General features: G+C 35.2%; 1 protein-coding gene across 1 annotated transcript; it reads left to right on the top strand.

The window, feature by feature from the left end:
- Positions 1-3,015: 3,015 nt before the first annotated feature.
- LOC129904555 (trimethyltridecatetraene synthase-like) lies at positions 3,016-5,648 on the top strand. The gene is made up of 2 exons (XM_055980113.1): positions 3,016-4,007; positions 4,767-5,648. Exons 1-2 carry the CDS (start codon positions 3,102-3,104, stop codon positions 5,388-5,390), a joined length of 1,530 nt encoding a protein of 509 aa, XP_055836088.1. The 5' UTR covers positions 3,016-3,101; the 3' UTR covers positions 5,391-5,648.
- Positions 5,649-18,988: the final 13,340 nt, after the last annotated feature.

Below are 18,988 nucleotides of genomic sequence, written 5' to 3'. Positions count from 1 at the left end.
AAATACCTATTTAAACATCAAAAATTGTACACATATATGTGTATATTTTATAGAAGTTTTTAAAATTTTATATTATATATTAAACGTTTGCAATCTAGGTTCATAATTTAGGTGTTACCTTTATACTGATCTAGTTATTTGTTTTTACTTTCTAGTTTGATTTTATAGTCTTTAGTTTGATAATTTCACAAATCTATTTCATATACACAATAACTTATCTTAGGTCTCATTTGTTTGCACTTAATGAATAAGAACCTAATGCCATTAAGTTCGGTTGGTTATTATAACATTTTAAAGTACTTATTGGATCTGAATATGTCTTTAACTCTTAATCATTAATATCTTGAACGAAGTCTTATTATCATTGAGAGGTATTTTGTGCGAATAATTTTCACCATCGCTCTGCCCACAAACCACCAGCCACCACCGTTAACCACCAACCACCTCTTCTATCAAAATCACCACCACCATTGACGCCAACACCAACACCAACACTAACCACATTTGTCATCACAACTACTACTAATGTAAATTGCTACTACACCTATTATCTTCATCATTATAATTAGAGTTGTACAGGGCAAATCGATAAACCGCATCAAACCAACAAATCGAACCAAATCGAAAAAAAACCCGACTAGTGGTTTGGTTTGACTTGGTTTGGTGTTTGGAAAAAAAATCGACCATTATAGGGTTGGTTTGGTTTTAACTAAAAAAAGTCAAACCGAACCCAAGCCGACTCGATTATAGATATACTACTTTTAAATTATGTTATACATAAAAATATTTATTAAAATATAATTTATAAATATTTTATAAAATTTTTTCATTATTTTTGTTTTCTTTCTTACATTTAGATTTGGACTTGAGAAACCCATCTAAATAATATACAAAAAAAGTCATCTTATAAAGTTATATTATAAAGTTAAAACTTTAAACAATGTTCTTCCTCCATCTTATATGTTGATATTAGATACTATGAAAAATCCAAAAAATTCGAAAAAACCTGAAAAACCCCGAAAAATCCGAGAAAAATTGATATCGAAAAACCCGACTTTTATTGGTTTAGTTTGGTTTATAGATTAAATAACCCGATACAAATAGTTTGGTTTGGTTTATAAAAAATCTGAATCAACCGGTCCATGTACACCCCTATATGTTATAATTATATCCATTGTCACCACTATCACCGTCACTGTTGTCGCCATCTCAAGATTTTTAGTCAAAATAATAAAATGAATTTCTTTTTCTTTTCTAAAACTCCATTTTCCTATTTTTTTTTAATCATGTTTTTGAAAAATTCACTTTATTGAGTTATTCAGTGTTAGTAGAATCTTGTTGTACAATCACATAAATGATGAAATATTTCGAGAACTTGAAGCGTGCTATGACATTGTCCTTAAAAATATTTCACCTATAAAATATATTCTAGGATTTAACAAGCTTTGCTAGTATAAACTAGAAGGAGAAACAACAAAGCTTTTTTTATCACATCAAACCCAAAAAGAAAAAAGTGGAGAAGATAAAATTGTTCACTATTTTCACTGTCCCAAACATGAGTGGATGAGAAAATTATTTATGCACGACGGTTTGCCCGTGATGCCTGAGCAAGCTTTGTTAACTAGTGTTATAGTCACTATTTGGTTTTGAAAGTGGAGAAGCAGCTCAGCACTTGAATACAAAGGAGATAGTAAGAGGACAGAGAAGAACAGGGGAAATTGAAATGTGATCAATTTGTGCAAAGAAGCCATATTTGTAGCTAGATGCTTTGAGTCTAAACCATTTACTATTTTCTTTTTTATAGACGGCCCAAGTGTAACAACTAACAAGTAACAATACCAACAAAGATTGTATGGAACAATTAACCTTAAGAAATAACAAATTAAATTGAAAATGTATAGTATGATTTAACCATGGTTAAATGTTAAACAGGAGTCCAACGATAAAAGGACAAGAATTTCAACACAATGTATCAAAATGGACACTCCCTAAAAAAACGTGGCAAACTATCAATTTTTGGTACATGTTTTTAGGGGGTGTCTGTTTTGGTACATTATGTCGAAATTCTTGCCCTTTTGACATTGGACATTAAAAAGTGTACAAGCAAGATATATGTTTTATATTCATTTGCTAGGTGCAAATATAGGTATGTGTAAATATTTATACTCCTTCATCTTTAATTAGAAATCTTGATTTCGAGTCCTAAACATGAGTCATTTTTATTAAAGAGCATTATACCCTCTATCTGAGATCCACTTTAATTAGGGGAATAAATTATCCCCCAACTATGAATTGTACCAAGAAGGCGCCTTTTGAATTACACCTCTTCATCTCACATTTTTATTGTCAATAAATTCAAAGGCGTTGCTGGAGGCATGAAGTGGTACGATGCCTAGCTAGTATCTCTCGTAAGTTTTTTTTATCAATATTTTAATTTATTAGATTTGTTCTATCATAGCAGTATTTTAATTTGATTATTCTTCATGAATATACGTATCTATTTTGAGCTGTTTTTGTTTTACTATCGAAATGGATTTTTTATTTGATACAACTAATCATTTTTGTTTTGAATCGTTTTAAGGATTGTTGCAGATTGATATGCCACAAGATTTCTCATGGATATTTACCTAATCTACGAAATGAGTGGCCCCAATTCATTGGAAAAGTTTAAAGGGGACTAAAATCATCATTAAAGGTGGCTAAAATCACAGAGATAAGATTTTACGCATGGGTGCTCATCTTACCATTGAAAGCAAGGGAAGAATCTTCCACAAAAAAAGGGAGTTACTATTTAGGATTATCAATTCCAAAATGGCAAACAAGAAAAAAAATCTATAATCTTTGAAAACTATTAAAATTTTCTCTCTAACTCTTCTATCATGTTTCTCTAATGAGCAAATCATAGTTAATAATAGTCTTCTGAATAAATGCTTACTTTTCAAAGTGACTTAAAAGAGTTGTACACAATTTAAACTCTATATTGCTATTATTGTCTTAACTCTTTATTATTTTAATATATAGCGGCAGGTTGCCCTATAAATATTTCTCAAGCTTTCTTGAGCTATTGCTTATTCAATTGCGTGAGTCATCTCTTATCAATAATGGAAATATCTTGGGTTTTCATAGCGTTTGGCGCATGGCTACTAGCATTAGCTTTTCTCTCAAAAATATTAAACCATCCCAAAAGGAAACTACCACCAGGACCAAGGCCATGGCCAATTATTGGCAATTTGAACCTTCTTGGTTCACTCCCACATGAGTCTTTGCACCATCTTTCACAAAAATATGGAGATTTAATGCTCTTAAAGTTCGGTTCGAAGCCTGTTTTGATAGCATCATCTCCAGAAATGGCTAAAGAGATATTGAAAACACATGATGCTATTTTTGCTTCTCGTCCTTTATTAGCTGCTGGTAAGTATACTAGCTATAACTACTCAGACATGACATGGGCACCTTATGGAGCACACTGGCGTCAAGCTAGAAAAATCTACCTAACTGAGATATTTAATCCTAGGAGGCTTGATTCATTTGAGTATATTCGTGTTGAGGAAAGACAAACTTTGATTTCTCGTCTTTTTCCTCATTCAGGAAAACCAATTTTCCTTAAAGACCATTTACCTCGATTTACTCTTCGCACTATAAGTAGATTCGTTATGAGTGACAAATATTTTAGTGATCAGTCAAACTCAGATGTTTCAATAATAACACTTGAAACACTACAAAGGATGCTCGATGAATGGTTTATTCTTAGTGGGGTGATTAATCTTGGAGATTGGGTACCTTGGCTTAGTGTGTTCGACTTGCAAGGATATGTAAAACGAATGAAGACATTAGGGAAAGATTTCACACATTTTTACAAATATGTACTTGAAGATCACAAGGTTACAAAGAGGCAAATTGAGGAGGATTATGTTCCTAAGGACATGGTTGATGTTCTTTTGAACCTTGCTGATGATCCTAATCTTGAAGTTAAGCTTACTTCCGATAGACTGATGGGATTAATACATGTAAGTTTACTTATTTTCGCAATAACTACAATAGCATTTCATGACAATACAATACATATATATAGAGAGACCATTTTCTTAATTCTGTTTCTCCTTAAAAAAGATAAGCCTCCCACTTTGTTATTGCAGGGATAGTGGCAAAACTCCTCTAGAATCTTACAAAGCCAACAAATTTTAAGTTTCAACGATTAACTTGAAGTTTTCATCAGAACAAAATTGTGTTTTTAAGAAGAGTGGAAGAGAAGAAATAATAATATGATGTTATTCGTTTTGGAGAAGAGATGAAATTATTTTTTGAAGGGAAAAATGTCGTGATGTACCCTTCAATTTTGCCATTTAGAGTTGATATATCCTCGTTATTATTTTTTAAATAAAAATCTTTAAAAAATAAATTTAAAATTATTTTTTTAATTCTGGCAGAAAAAAGGGTATATGTGCCTTTTTTGAATATAGGAGCTAGGATCTTGGTCTAGAGCGGCACCCTTGTCCAAATCCTTCTCTAACTTTTGGCACAAGTGTCGATTTCCTCTGTTAAGTGCCCATCTTTTACTATTTAACAATGTAGCCAAACCTTTTTGTCTCCTCCAAAACTTACCTCATAATTTAAACTAAGATAATTAGAAGTGTTTAAAAGCACGTCTACTTTCTTCTATCTTACTAATGAGGGACAAACTTCATTCTCTAAAATACTTTCATCAACACTAACTATTCTGACAAAATTTGTTATTACTATTTGATGTTTTTTGCTGTCAATGTCAGGATTTGATAGCTGGTGCAACAGATACATCAGCAGCAACAGTAGAATGGGCATTTCAAGAACTTTTGAGGAGACCATACATCATCGACAAGGTACACCAAGAACTTGACAGAGCTATCGGAAAAGAACGATGGGTAGAAGAAGAGGACTTCTCTCAGCTACCTTATATAGAAGCCATAATCAAAGAGACATTTAGACTTCACCCTTTATGTGCATTGCTTCCTCCCCATTACTCTATTGAGGATTGTAATGTTGCTGGTTATGACATACCGAAAGGGACAACTGTTTATGTAAATGCATGGTCCTTAGGAAGAAATTCAAAGTATTGGGATAGGCCAGAAGAGTTCATTCCAGAAAGATTCATAGAAAATAACATAGATATTAAAGGGCAAAGTTTCACATTGTTGCCATTTGGTTCCGGAAGGAGGAGGTGTCCGGGGTATAACCTTGGTATGAAGGTTGCACAAACTACAATGGCTAACTTGTTGCATGGATTTAATTGGAAATTAGCCGGAGATATGAAGCCAGAAGATATAAGCATGGAAGAAATTTATGGATTGACTACACACCCAAATAAGCCTATATCTGTGAATATGGAACCAAGACTTCCTCTCCATCTTTATTAGGATTAGTACTTTATTGTGGTCTTATCAATTTAAGTCGTATGCTAGCATTAAGTTAAAATAAAATTGTACTTTTTGATGAAGCAACACCACACTATTTGCTTCATCCTATAGAAATCTAGTGCAGGTATACTAATACCTTTTAATTACCCACAAGTCCTGTCCCATTTAATTAGTTTTCTTTTTATTTTTTTATTTTACTTTTTGTAACATTCCCTAAAAACGTTGTATATGATATTTCAATTCTCGCCTAAATATGATCCAGCCTCTGTATTTTGGGCATAACTTTTCATATGAATATCCAAATTGGGTGATTTAAATTTACGAGTAACCACAAGATCGTTACCTACAACTCTTGTGAAGACCATATTTTATGTTTCGGAGGTTAAGTAGGTTAAATAAATTAATTATTGTAAGACAGAATGCTGTGACGGAAAGGAGTGTTTATAGAAGAAAAATCATATCTTACTGTAGAATTATCCAAATTGGTTGATTCTTGAACGACATAAAACTAAACTTCTATATCTATAATTCTTATGAAGACACCAAATCCTAATAAGGAATTTATCCTATTCAAACACAGCTCCGAAAAGGAGTATTCTGTCAAAGATAACTCATTTCACCTACCATGGAAAGATCTAAATACATTTGACATCACTCATGACATAAATTGTCCTCCATTTAACATCATCCATGACATCAATATATTCCATTAAATTTTTAGATTTTTCTTTATAATTATTTTATTTATTGTTAGGTCTCTCTTTCCCACCTATAAATACCCACCTTATTTTCTCATTTTATTCATCAAGCATTCTCAAGCAAGTCTTCTCTCTATACACTTCTTTACACATTCTCAAATATAGTTTTAGTTCTTAGTAGTAAAGAAATACTATTCCGGTGATTCATATACTCCAGGTAGTAGACAAAACGTTCCGGCAGGGAGAAAAGTTAGGACTCAAGAGTGTTCGTTAAGTCTTTCGGTTCCGACTAAAGCTTCGGATTCCAGGTATGTAAGGCTTCAATGAGAGTATTCCTTCCACTCTCATGTCTAAATTATTTTGATTATATGATAAATTATATTTATTTATTTTAAGCTTTACTCTAAGTTATGTGGATGTTTATCCATGAGTTCTTCCATCCATATAGTCTAAAAACTATTTCAATTAAGTCACTTGATTTCAAGTAATATTTTCTTATAGTAATTCTTATTTTTACTTAATAGTATGAATTATGGTTAAATTAATGATTATTGATCTATTTCGATGCAACATAATTTCATATGTATGAATTGATGGTTTGCAAGTAATTCTTCTATTTATCTATTTAAAGGTTCTTGAAATTCATGGTGGGTTGTTTAAATCATGATTTTTAATTAATGAATTTTAAAGTATTTATGTATATTTATTTATATACATATTTGCAAGTTGAAGTGATTTGATCCCACCTAGTTTTACTATATTTTTAATAAAGTTTGACTTGAAAGCTTTGACTTCAAATGAATGTTTATAAAAGCAATATCTATGATCAAAAAGGAGTCTTATGAAATAAAAGGATGATGAAATGATATGAATGATTGATTCTTTATGCAATAAGGAAAATTCTTGCATATTTGAATTACCAAATGTTTTAATGAGCTATTCTACCGAATATGATGTTTTGAATTCTCAAGCTATATGTTATGACTATTTTGAAGTATTAAACTATTTCGTGGGATTGACTTAGCACCGAATGGGTCATTGAGGTGGGATTCGGTAAGGGAATCCTAGTAGCAATCCCTTGTCTCATTAACTATGTGCCAACATAGGAGCCTTTGTAGGCTTAGACTAATGGATCCATAAATAACCCTTAAAGTTAAAGTTAAAGAAATGAATGAAGTTGACGGAGTTCTACCTGGCAAGTAGTCTCCCCGGCCAACATAGAGGGTTATGTTGGATTCCATGTAATAGCTCGCATGGTCTTAAATGTCGGTTATGGTTAATTTCCCACAAAATGAATGTTTTAAAGGATATTTATATGATTTATTATGCATACATTAAATTATGTTCCATATTACATAAATGTTTTAATGTTTCCTCAATTTCAAGCATTCTTACATACTTAGTACATTCAAAGTACTAACTCATACTCTTTTGCCTACATGATATGTAACACCCCAAATTTTTTTTCCACTAAGATTCAGACCATTCTTCATGTACGTATAAGATCGAACTCGAAGGCTTTAATTTGTATATATGATCTATGATTTATTCATAAGTATTTAAAATATTATATGTGATTTAGGGTCATAAGAAATCCCAAAAAAATCAAGCCAAGTCCAAAGAATTCCTTTCGGCTAAGTTTCCGAATGAGTTAGTATAAGGGTCAACTTCAAACGACCATATCTCCTAAAATATAACGAACTGGGAGTCCTATAACCTGTCAAATTAAAGATCTTTGAGTCTTCTTTTCAACGCCACCAAGATTGTATTTTGTCGAGTTCGGAGTCAAAAGTTATGCTTGATCGAACAGAGAAGACCTGCAACGAATTTTGGCCGATTTTCTAGATTTTGTAGGGATATTTTGGTAAAATTACCTAATATCTATATACATAACTGGACGCGTTTTGGATCATAATTTCAATATTTTTCCTCTCCAAACAACCCAAATCTTTATCCCCTTCTCTCTCAAATTATCTCCAATAAAATCCTCTCAAACTCAAGGATTCAAGTTTCCCTTTGAAGACCTAACATCAAGGTTTTTTCAAAATCCACACTAAGGTATGTAAGGCTACTAAAAACATGAATTAAATTCACCATGTGCCCTACATCTTCTTTGAGATTGAATTTTCATAAGAATTGGGTTTTCTTGATAGATTTATGTCCTAATGAGTTCATACATCTATTAACTTGATTTTGTTATGTTGATATTGATAAGTTGAGAAATTGATAAATGTTTCATGTTTGATAAGAGTTGATTGATATGAATTGTTATACATATTTTGTTATGTCTAAGAGTTGATTGATATGAGTTGTTATACATATTTTGTTACGTGTAAGAGTTGATTGATATGAGTTGTTATACATATTTTGTTATGTCTAAGAGTTGATTGATATGAGTTGTTATACATATTTTGTTATGTCTAAGAGTTGATTGATATGAGTTGTTATACATATTTTGTTATGTCTAAGAGTTGATTGATATGAGTTGTTAAATATATTTTTGTTATATTAACAATAGATAATTAACTTGCAGTAACTTGGAATCCGTTGGTACGTTACAGTTTAATTCAATTACCAAATGATGGAACATAGAAAGAATACTAAAATGTTGGTTAGGATGTTTTCATTAGTTTAACACATTCACAGATCCAAATTGCTAGAAATAAGATGGGGACAATATTTGATTAACCTTTTAGTTAGCATGAATCCAATTTCTCTGAGTTGATACCTCAATGGAATTCCATTAGCATCATCAAATTAAATTATATTTAAGAAAAAGTTATATTCCTATTAGTATATTCATATAATACTTCCACTTTGATATATTCTAATAATATAGAAAAAGCTAACTTTATCATTTATTTTCTAATTTCACGTGAAGTGTTTGGTTTGGTTTGGGACAACTTGGATAGTTATTAAATAATAATGTTTGGCAAAAAAACACTATGGAAAGATATTCTTTCTAGTCAAAGGTGATGACAGAAAGTAAAGTAAGCAATATTCTTGAGATTTCCTAAAAATAAAAATAAAAAAGAGATATAGACTAGGCCATTGTCTTTTACATGCCTTAAAAATATATACATATAAGATTGGGGTTAATTGGATAATATGATTGGTCAAGAGGCTTGATTTGGGATAGAATTGATGAATTAATAGAGGTCCAAACGAGACTGGTCGATATGATTAGATTGAATTGATTGGATAGAGTTTTATGAGCATTGAGTCTTGGGAGGAGTATCGAGCACCGAATTGGGTAAGAGTAAGTAATAACTCGAATCCAATAACTACATCGCCAAACGTAAGAAGAAATTAGACCGTTAAAATCGGATGTTTTCCAAATTACTGTCCTGATATAATAAGACTTGATTGGTTATGAATTTATGAATTGTTGATTCGTTCGTACCCTAGCAAGGTATGAACGGACGTGGCAACAACGCCGGCTTGTTGTACTATCACTGGCTCATAAGTGATGGTTGTCGGATAAGAGAAACTTCTATATAGGTCTTGATAGTACTCTGAGTCGGATTGGAATGGATTGGGCCGAATTGTATGTGATTGGTCCTGTCTAAATTATATTTTGTTTGGACTCAGAACATCTTGATTGAGTTGTACCTTCTTCTGAGTTGAGATTCTGAGTTGATTTGATCCCACCTTGATGTATGTTTCATTCGGCCATTTTACATACTCGTACATTCCACGTACTGACGCCATTTGGCCTGCATCATTTCATGATGCAGAGACAGGTACTAGAGATCATCAATAGGCGCATCATTGAAGATCTATTCACTTCCAGCTAGTTGGTGAGTCCTCCTTGTTTTCGGAGGATACCGCAGTTATCTTTTCAGTTTTGAGTTAGTTTTCCTTTATTTTGATTTGTGGTAGCCATGAATTTGTCATTGGAACCTCTTATATTGTTGATAGAGGCTTCATAGACTAGAGTGTGAATGATGCTGAATTGTTTCGTTGTGACTAGTTTTATTTTTTTAGTTGTTGAATGGAGATGTGGTTGGCCTTTGGCCTTATTATGAATAGTATTCTTATGATTTGAGTCTTCCGCTAATAGAGTGTAACTGAATGAAAGTGTGATTGGATCAAGTGATTCGCTTGAAGGCCAAAAATAGTTTTTGAGTGCCGGCCACATCTAGGGTACCCTCTCGGGGCGTTACATGATATCACCATGTAGGGATCGGTGCTCCTCCTCGTTCTCCTCCACGTGGCTAGTTGATATTCTATTAAAGACTACTTTTGGTGAGTTCCCATATTCCGGGAACAATACTCCTTTATCTTTCTAGCTTATGATATGTTAAGATATTTTACTATGTCATTTCTTCTATTATAATTGAGGGTGAGCTAGGAACTTGTCTTAGCCCCATTAAATCGAATATTTAGAGGTATTGTTGGACATATGTAAGTTGAAGATTTACTATTATGATTTCCGCTTATTTATTTATCATCATTACCTATGAAGGGCTAAAAGAATGCTAAGAGGCTTGATTGAGGTACTTTTGGGTTCCTCATTCGCCATGTCATGTCTAGGCCCTAGGCTTGGGTCGTGACAAACTTGGTATCAGAGCCAGGTTTTGAATGATCCTTGGAAGTCCAACATACCGCGTTGAATAGGTTCTTATTCATGGTTGTGAAGCGCGCCACAATTATGAATAAGAGACTATGAGGCGTTTAGGAAAATTTTCACTTCTTTCAAATTCATGTCTTGCCTTAGAGTGTTCTAAGCTTTCCTTTAACTAACGACCCATTTTGTGTTCTCTAGATAATGACTCATGGAAGACCACCTCGAAGATCAAGGGTTGACAATGAGGACCAAACTCCTCCGATTCCTAATGCCCAACATCATGATGACGGGGTAACCCATGCCGAGTTTCGCAGTGTTATTACTTTGTTAGCCCAAGTCATAGCTAACCAAGGGAATCTAGGTGTTCCTCCTCCCCAAATGCAAAATCTAGCCTCTAGGATTCGGGATTTCCAAAGGATGAATCCACCTGAGTTTGATGGTTCTAAACTAGATGAGGACCCTATGGAGTTCATTAATGAGGTGTTATACATGTTTTGTTATGTCTAAGGTATGTAAGGCTAGTTGGTGAGTCCTCCTTGTTTTCGGAGGATACCGCAGTTATCTTTTCAGCTTTGAGTTAGTTTTCCTTTATTTTGATTTGTGGTAGCCATGAATTTGTCATTGGAACCTCTTATATTGTTGATAGAGGCTTCATAGACTAGAGTGTGAATGATGCTGAATTGTTTCGTTGTGACTAGTTTTATTTTTTTAGTTGTTGAATGGAGATGTGGTTGGCCTTTGGCCTTATTATGAATAGTATTCTTATGATTTGAGTCTTCCGCTAATAGAGTGTAACTGAATGAAAGTGTGATTGGATCAAGTGATTCGCTTGAAGGCCAGAAATAGTTTTTGAGTGCCGGCTACATCTAGGGTACCCTCTCGGGGCGTGACAAACTTGGTATCAGAGCACAGAGTTCAAGAGTCCTAAGGAGTCTATGAAGCCGTGTCTAGTAGAGTCCTGCTTATGGGTATGTTGTGCACCACACTTATAATCAAGAGGCTATAAGACATTAGGAATTATTTCACCTTTTTCATACTCTGAACTCGTGCGATAGAGTTAAACTCTATAAGACTTTCGTTCTAATTCATGCATTTATGCGTTGCAGATAATGCCTCCTAAGCGTACTGCCAGCCAGAGGAATACTGATAATACAGAGATTCCACAGTCAAAAATGCGCCCACCGAGGACTAGAGGCCGACCTGCAAGGTATGCTGAGGCACGTCAAGTGCCTACTACTCTGCCTGTACCAACTTCGGAAGCAGATTTTTGAGGAGCGATTGCTATGCTCACTCAATTAGTGGCTGCCCACAATGGTAACCAGAGTTCACCAACTTCTAGTTCTAGTTCTCAAGAGCCATCTGTTGCTACGAGAATTAGAGATTTTCTGAGAATGAATCCGCCCGGTATTCACGGGTTCTAAGGTTGATGAAGACCCCCAGAATTTCATTGATGAGATGTAGAAGATCTTGAAAGCGATGCATGCTACGGAGATCAAAGGGGTTGAGTTGGTGTCTTATCAGCTCAAGTATGTCGCAAACATCTAGTATAACCAGTGGGAACAAAGTAGAGGTGAGGATGCTGAGCCTGCTATTTGGGATGGGTTTGAGGGAGCCTTTCTTGATCACTTCTTTCCTAGAGAATTGAGGGAAGCGAAAGTAGAAGAGTTTGTGAATTTGAAACAAGAGGGTATGACAGTTAAGGAGTATAGTCTAAGGTTCATCCAGCTGTCAAGATATGCTCCAGAGATGATCCCAGATATGAGGTCAAAGATGAGAAAATTTGTCTCTGGATTGGGAAGGCATGTGAAGAAGGAGTGCAAAGAAGCATTATTGATCTCTGACATGGATATTTCTAGATTAATGGTGTATGCTTAGCAAGTAGAGGATGAGAAGAAGAAAGACAAGGAGGAACATTTGAGCAAGAAGGCAAAATCAGCTGGATATGAGAGTGAACAAAGGCAGAGCAAAGGCAACAGGTCCTTCTTTCAGAAGAGGTCTTTCAAATATGCCCCATTTGCGACAAGTGCACCTGTGCCACATAACAGGTATGATCGATAGAGACAAAGTCACTAGAATTTTAGATCCCATGGATCTCAATCCCAGGCTAGTGTGGGTCAAGGTTCGAAGGGAAAGCCACCATGCGGCAAGTGTGGTAAATTCTATTTGGGAGAATGCAGAGAGGGAAAGGATGGTTGTTATAAATATAGCCAAGTGGGCCATTTTCAGAGAGAGTGTCCGACATGGGGCAATAGAGCCCAGTATTCTACCACTGCACCACCGGTTAGAGGTAATCAAAGGGGCACTACGTCAGGTACGAGTGGAGGTACAAACTGTCTGTATGCCATGGGTAGTCGCCAAGATCAGAAGAACTCCCCAAATGTTATAACGGGTATGATTCGAGTCTTTACTCTTGACTGTTATGTTTTGATGGATCCGGGTGCCACACTATCTTTTGTGTCTCCTTATGTGGCTAGTAAATTTGGTAAAATTCCTAAGTGTCTTTTAGAACCCTTCAGTGTAACTACTCTTATTGGTGATTCTGTCTTAGCTGAGAGAGTCTATAGAGATTGTACTGTGTCAATCTATCACAGGGATACCCTGGCAGACTTAGTTGAGTTGGACATGGTTGATTTTGATGTGATTCTTGGCATGAACTGGCTTTATGTCTGTTATGCCTCTATTGATTATAGGACTCAAATTTTTAAGTTCAAATTCCCAAATGAGGATGTCATAGAGTGGAAGGGTAATCCTATCATGCCTAAGGGTAAATTTATTTCCTACCTTAGGGCTGGAAAGTTAATCTCAAAAGGGTGTATTTATCATATCGTACGAGTGAAAGATGACAGTGTTGAGTCTCCATCCCTTGAGTCAGTTCCGATTGTCAACGAGTTTCCTAAAGTCTTTCCTGAAGATCTGTCCGGAGTCCCTCCTGATAGGGAGATCAACTTTGGGATTGATGTCCTTCTTGATACGCAACCTATCTCTATTCCTCCATATAGAATGGCTCCTGCTGAGTTGAAAGAGTTGAAAGAACAGTTGAAGGATTTGTTAGACAAAGGATTCATTAGGCCGAGTATCTCACCTTGGGGTGCTCCTGTCCTATTTGTGCGAAAGAAAGATGGATCTCTTAGAATGTGTATTGATTATAGGCAACTAAACAAGGTCACCATAAAGAACAAATACCCTCTTCCCAGAATAAATGATTTATTTGACCAACTTTAGGGTGCCACTTATTTCTCAAAGATAGACCTAAGGTCAGGTTACCACCAGTTGAAGGTGAGGGAGTGTGATGTCCCAAAGACAGCTTTTCGTACCCGTTACGGCTATTTTGAGTTTTTGGTTATGTCATTTGGGTTGACTAACGCCCCTACAGCCTTTATGGATCTCATGAATCGAGTATTTAAGTCGTATCTTGATATATTTGTGATTGTCTTCATTAATGATATTTTGGTTTACTCCAAAAATGAGGAGGAGCACGCCTATCATCTTCGAGTCGTCTTGCAAGTTCTAAAAGACCAGGTATTGTATGCAAAGTTCTCCAAATGTGAATTTTGACTTGCATTAGTGGCTTTCCTAGGCCACATTATATCGGGAGATGGTATTCAGGTTGATACTCAGAAGATTGAGGCAGTGAAAAATTGGCTCAGACCCACGTCCCCAACAGATATACGAAGCTTCTTGGGTTTGGTTGGCTATTATCGAAGGTTTGTAGAGGGATTTTCATCCATATCATCACCATTGACTAAGCTGACCCAAAAGAAGGCCAAGTTTCAATGGTCCGATGCTTGCGAGGAAAGTTTCCAGAAACTGAAGACCAAGCTGGCCACTGCTCTTGTTTTGACCTTGCCTAATGGAACAGAGGATTTTGTAATCTACTGTGATGCGTCTAGAGTTGGTTTTGGATGTGTGTTGATGCAGAGGGGAAAGGTGATAGCCTATGCTTCAAGACAACTTAAGATTCATGAGAGAAATTACCCAACTCATGACCTTGAGCTAGCAGCTGTGGTATTTGCTCTTAAAATATGGCGCCACTACTTGTATGGAGTGCATGTTGATGTGTTCACTGATCATAAGAGTTTGCAATACGTCTTCAGCCAGAAAGAACTCAACCTGAGGCAGAGAAGATGGCTAGAGTTGCTCAAAGATTATGACATGAGCATTCTCTACCACCCAGGTAAAGCTAACGTTGTTGCAGATGCTCTTAGTAGATTGTCTATGGGTAGCATTGCCCATATAGAGGAGGGAAAAAAAATTGGCTAAAGAGGTGCATAGATTAGCTAGATTAGGAGTTCAGCTTGAGGAAAATAATGAAGGTGGACTTAATGTTCAGAATGGGTCTGCATTCTCCCTTGTGGCAGAGGTGAAAGAGAAGCAATACCAAGATGCCATCCTCCTTCAGTTGAAAGAGGTTGTTCACAAACAAAAGGTGATGGTTTTCACCAAAGGGGGAGATGGTGTGTTGAGGTACCAAAATAGATTGTGTGTCCCTAATGTTGATGATATTCGAGAAAGGATTATGGCCGAAGCGCATAGTTCCAAATACTCTATTCATCCTGGTTCTACAAAGATGTATCATAACTTGAGAAAAGTCTATTGGTGGATTGGAATGAAGAGAGATATCGCTGAATTTGTTTCCAAGTGCCCAAATTGCCAACAGGTTAAAGTTGAGCATCAAAGGCCATGTGGGTTAGCTCAAAATATAGAGATTCCGGCATGGAAGTGGGAGATGATAAATATGGACTTTATTACAGGTTTGCCGAGGTCCCAAAAACAACATGATTCAATTTGGATAATTGTGGATAGGATGACTAAATCAGCTCACTTCTTGGCAGTTAAGACTACTGACACCGCAGAAGATTATGCAAAATTGTATATTCAGAAGATTGTCAGATTGCATGGGGTTCCCTTGTCTATCATCTCAGACAGAGGAGCTCAATTCACTTCCCAATTTTGGAGATCTTTTCAGAAAGGACTAGGTTCAAAGGTGAATCTTAGTACAGTCTTTCATCCCCAGACAGATGGCCAAGCGGAGCATACCATCCAAACATTAGAGGATATGTTGAGGGCATGTGTACTTGACTTCAAAGGAAATTGGTATGATCATTTACCTCTCATAGAGTTTGCATACAATAATAGTTACCATGCAAGTATTCAAATGGCTCCCTACGAAGCTTTGTATGGAAGGAGGTGTAGATCACCAATTGGGTGGTTTGAAGTTGGCGAAGTAGAGTTGATTGGGCCTGATTTTGTTCACCAAGCTATGGAGAAGGTGAAGGTTATTCGAGGTAGGCTAAAGACAGCCCAAAGCCGCCAAAAATCTTACACCGATGTGAGAAGAAAAGACTTAGAGTTTGAGGTAGATAATTGGGTGTACTTGAAAGTGTCACCCATGAAGGGCGTCATGAGGTTTAGAAGGAAAGGAAAGCTTAGTCTTCGATACATTGGCCCTTACCAGATTGTGAGAAGGATTGGGAGTGTCGCTTATGAGTTGAATTTACCTTCTGAGCTAGCCGCCATTCATCCGGTATTTCACATATCAATGTTCAAGAAGTGATTAGGCGATCCTTCGTTGGTAGTCCCCATTGAGAGTATTGGAGTTAAGAATAGCTTGTCCTATGAAGAAATTCCGGTCCAAATTCTTGATCGTCAGGTTCGCAAATTGAGGACCAAGGAGATTGCCTCAGTCAAAGTCTTGTGGAGAAATCAATTTATGGATGAAGCCACATGGGAAGCTGAGGAAGATATGAAATCCAAATATCCGCATCGATTCACGCCTATCGATGAGAATGTTGAAGGTAATGTCCAATTTCTTGATTTGAATTAGTATGTCCATTTTTGAGTTTGAATAGTAAATTATTTTGAGAATTTGATTGGTTGAATGATTGAGTTCTGATTTTTATTTGTACCTCGAATCCATCCTTGGTTTACTCATCATTCGAGGACGAATGATCCTAAGGGGGAGATAATGTAACACCCCAATTTATTTTTCCACTAAGATTCAGACCATTCTTCATGTACTTATAAGATCGAACTCGAAGGCTTTAATTTGTATATATGATCTATGATTGATTCATAAGTATTTAAAATATTATATGTGATTTAGGGTCATAAGGAATCCCAAAAAATCAAGCCAAGTCCAAAGAATTCCTTTCGGCTAAGTTTCCGAATGAGTTAGTATAAGGGTCAACTTCAAACGACCATATCTCCTAAAATATAACGAACTGGGAGTCCTATAACCTGTCAAATTAAAGATCTTTGAGTCTTCTTTTCAACGCCACCAAGATTGTATTTTGTCGAGTTCGGAGTCAAAAGTTATGCTTGATCGAACAGAGAAGACCTGCAACGAATTTTGGCCGATTTTCTAGATTTTGTAGGGATATTTTGGTAAAATTACCTAATATCTATATACATAACTGGACGCGTTTTGGATCATAATTTCAATATTTTTCCTCTCCAAACAACCCAAATCTTTATCCCCTTCTCTCTCAAATTATCTCCAATAAAATCCTCTCAAACTCAAGGATTCAAGTTTCCCTTTGAAGACCTAACATCAAGGTTTTTTCAAAATCCACACTAAGGTATGTAAGGCTACTAAAAATATGAATTAAATTCACCATGTGCCCTACATCTTCTTTGAGATTGAATTTTCATAAGAATTGGGTTTTCTTGATAGATTTATGTCCTAATGAGTTCATACATCTATTAACTTGATTTTGTTATGTTGATATTGATAAGTTGAGAAATTGATAAATGTTTCATGTTTGATAAGAGTTGATTGATATGAATTGTTATACATATTTTGTTATGTCTAAGAGTTGATTGATATGAGTTGTTATACATATTTTGTTACGTGTAAGAGTTGATTGATATGAGTTGTTATACATATTTTGTTATGTCTAAGAGTTGATTGATATGAGTTGTTATACATATTTTGTTATGTCTAAGAGTTGATTGATATGAGTTGTTATACATATTTTGTTATGTCTAAGAGTTGATTGATATGAGTTGTTAAATATATTTTTGTTATATTAACAATAGATAATTAACTTGCAGTAACTTGGAATCCGTTGGTACGTTACAGTTTAATTCAATTACCAAATGATGGAACATAGAAAGAATACTAAAATGTTGGTTAGGATGTTTTCATTAGTTTAACACATTCACAGATCCAAATTGCTAGAAATAAGATGGGGACAATATTTGATTAACCTTTTAGTTAGCATGAATCCAATTTCTCTGAGTTGATACCTCAATGGAATTCCATTAGCATCATCAAATTAAATTATATTTAAGAAAAAGTTATATTCCTATTAGTATATTCATATAATACTTCCACTTTGATATATTCTAATAATATAGAAAAAGCTAACTTTATCATTTATTTTCTAATTTCACGTGAAGTGTTTGGTTTGGTTTGGGACAACTTGGATAGTTATTAAATAATAATGTTTGGCAAAAAAACACTATGGAAAGATATTCTTTCTAGTCAAAGGTGATGACAGAAAGTAAAGTAAGCAATATTCTTGAGATTTCCTAAAAATAAAAATAAAAAAGAGATATAGACTAGGCCATTGTCTTTTACATGCCTTAAAAATATATACATATAAGATTGGGGTTAATTGGATAATATGATTGGTCAAGAGGCTTGATTTGGGATAGAATTGATGAATTAATAGAGGTCCAAACGAGACTGGTCGATATGATTAGATTGAATTGATTGGATAGAGTTTTATGAGCATTGAGTCTTGGGAGGAGTATCGAGCACCGAATTGGGTAAGAGTAAGTAATAACTCGAATCCAATAACTACATCGCCAAACGTAAGAAGAAATTAGACCGTTAAAATCGGATGTTTTCCAAATTACTGTCCTGATATAATAAGACTTGATTGGTTATGAATTTATGAATTGTTGATTCGTTCGTACCCTAGCAAGGTATGAACGGACGTGGCAACAACGCCGGCTTGTTGTACTATCACTGGCTCATAAGTGATGGTTGTCGGATAAGAGAAACTTCTATATAGGTCTTGATAGTACTCTGAGTCGGATTGGAATGGATTGGGCCGAATTGTATGTGATTGGTCCTGTCTAAATTATATTTTGTTTGGACTCAGAACATCTTGATTGAGTTGTACCTTCTTCTGAGTTGAGATTCTGAGTTGATTTGATCCCACCTTGATGTATGTTTCATTCGGCCATTTTACATACTCGTACATTCCACGTACTGACGCCATTTGGCCTGCATCATTTCATGATGCAGAGACAGGTACTAGAGATCATCAATAGGCGCATCATTGAAGATCTATTCACTTCCAGCTAGTTGGTGAGTCCTC

This window comes from Solanum dulcamara, chromosome 9 (genome assembly GCF_947179165.1).
Source record: "Solanum dulcamara chromosome 9, daSolDulc1.2, whole genome shotgun sequence".
Classification (NCBI taxonomy): Eukaryota; Viridiplantae; Streptophyta; class Magnoliopsida; order Solanales; family Solanaceae; genus Solanum; species Solanum dulcamara.
The sequence above is the reverse complement of the archived record's forward strand: the minus strand, read 5'-3'. Positions and strand labels throughout refer to the sequence as shown.

Excerpts from the sequence above, each read along its gene's own strand:
- LOC129904555 (XM_055980113.1), top strand. The coding sequence starts at position 3,102 with ATGGAAATATCTTGGGTTTTCATAGCGTTTGGCGCATGGCTACTAGCA. Across the intron at positions 4,008-4,766 it reads GACTGATGGGATTAATACAT|GATTTGATAGCTGGTGCAAC; the intron begins GTAAGTTTACTT and ends TGTCAATGTCAG.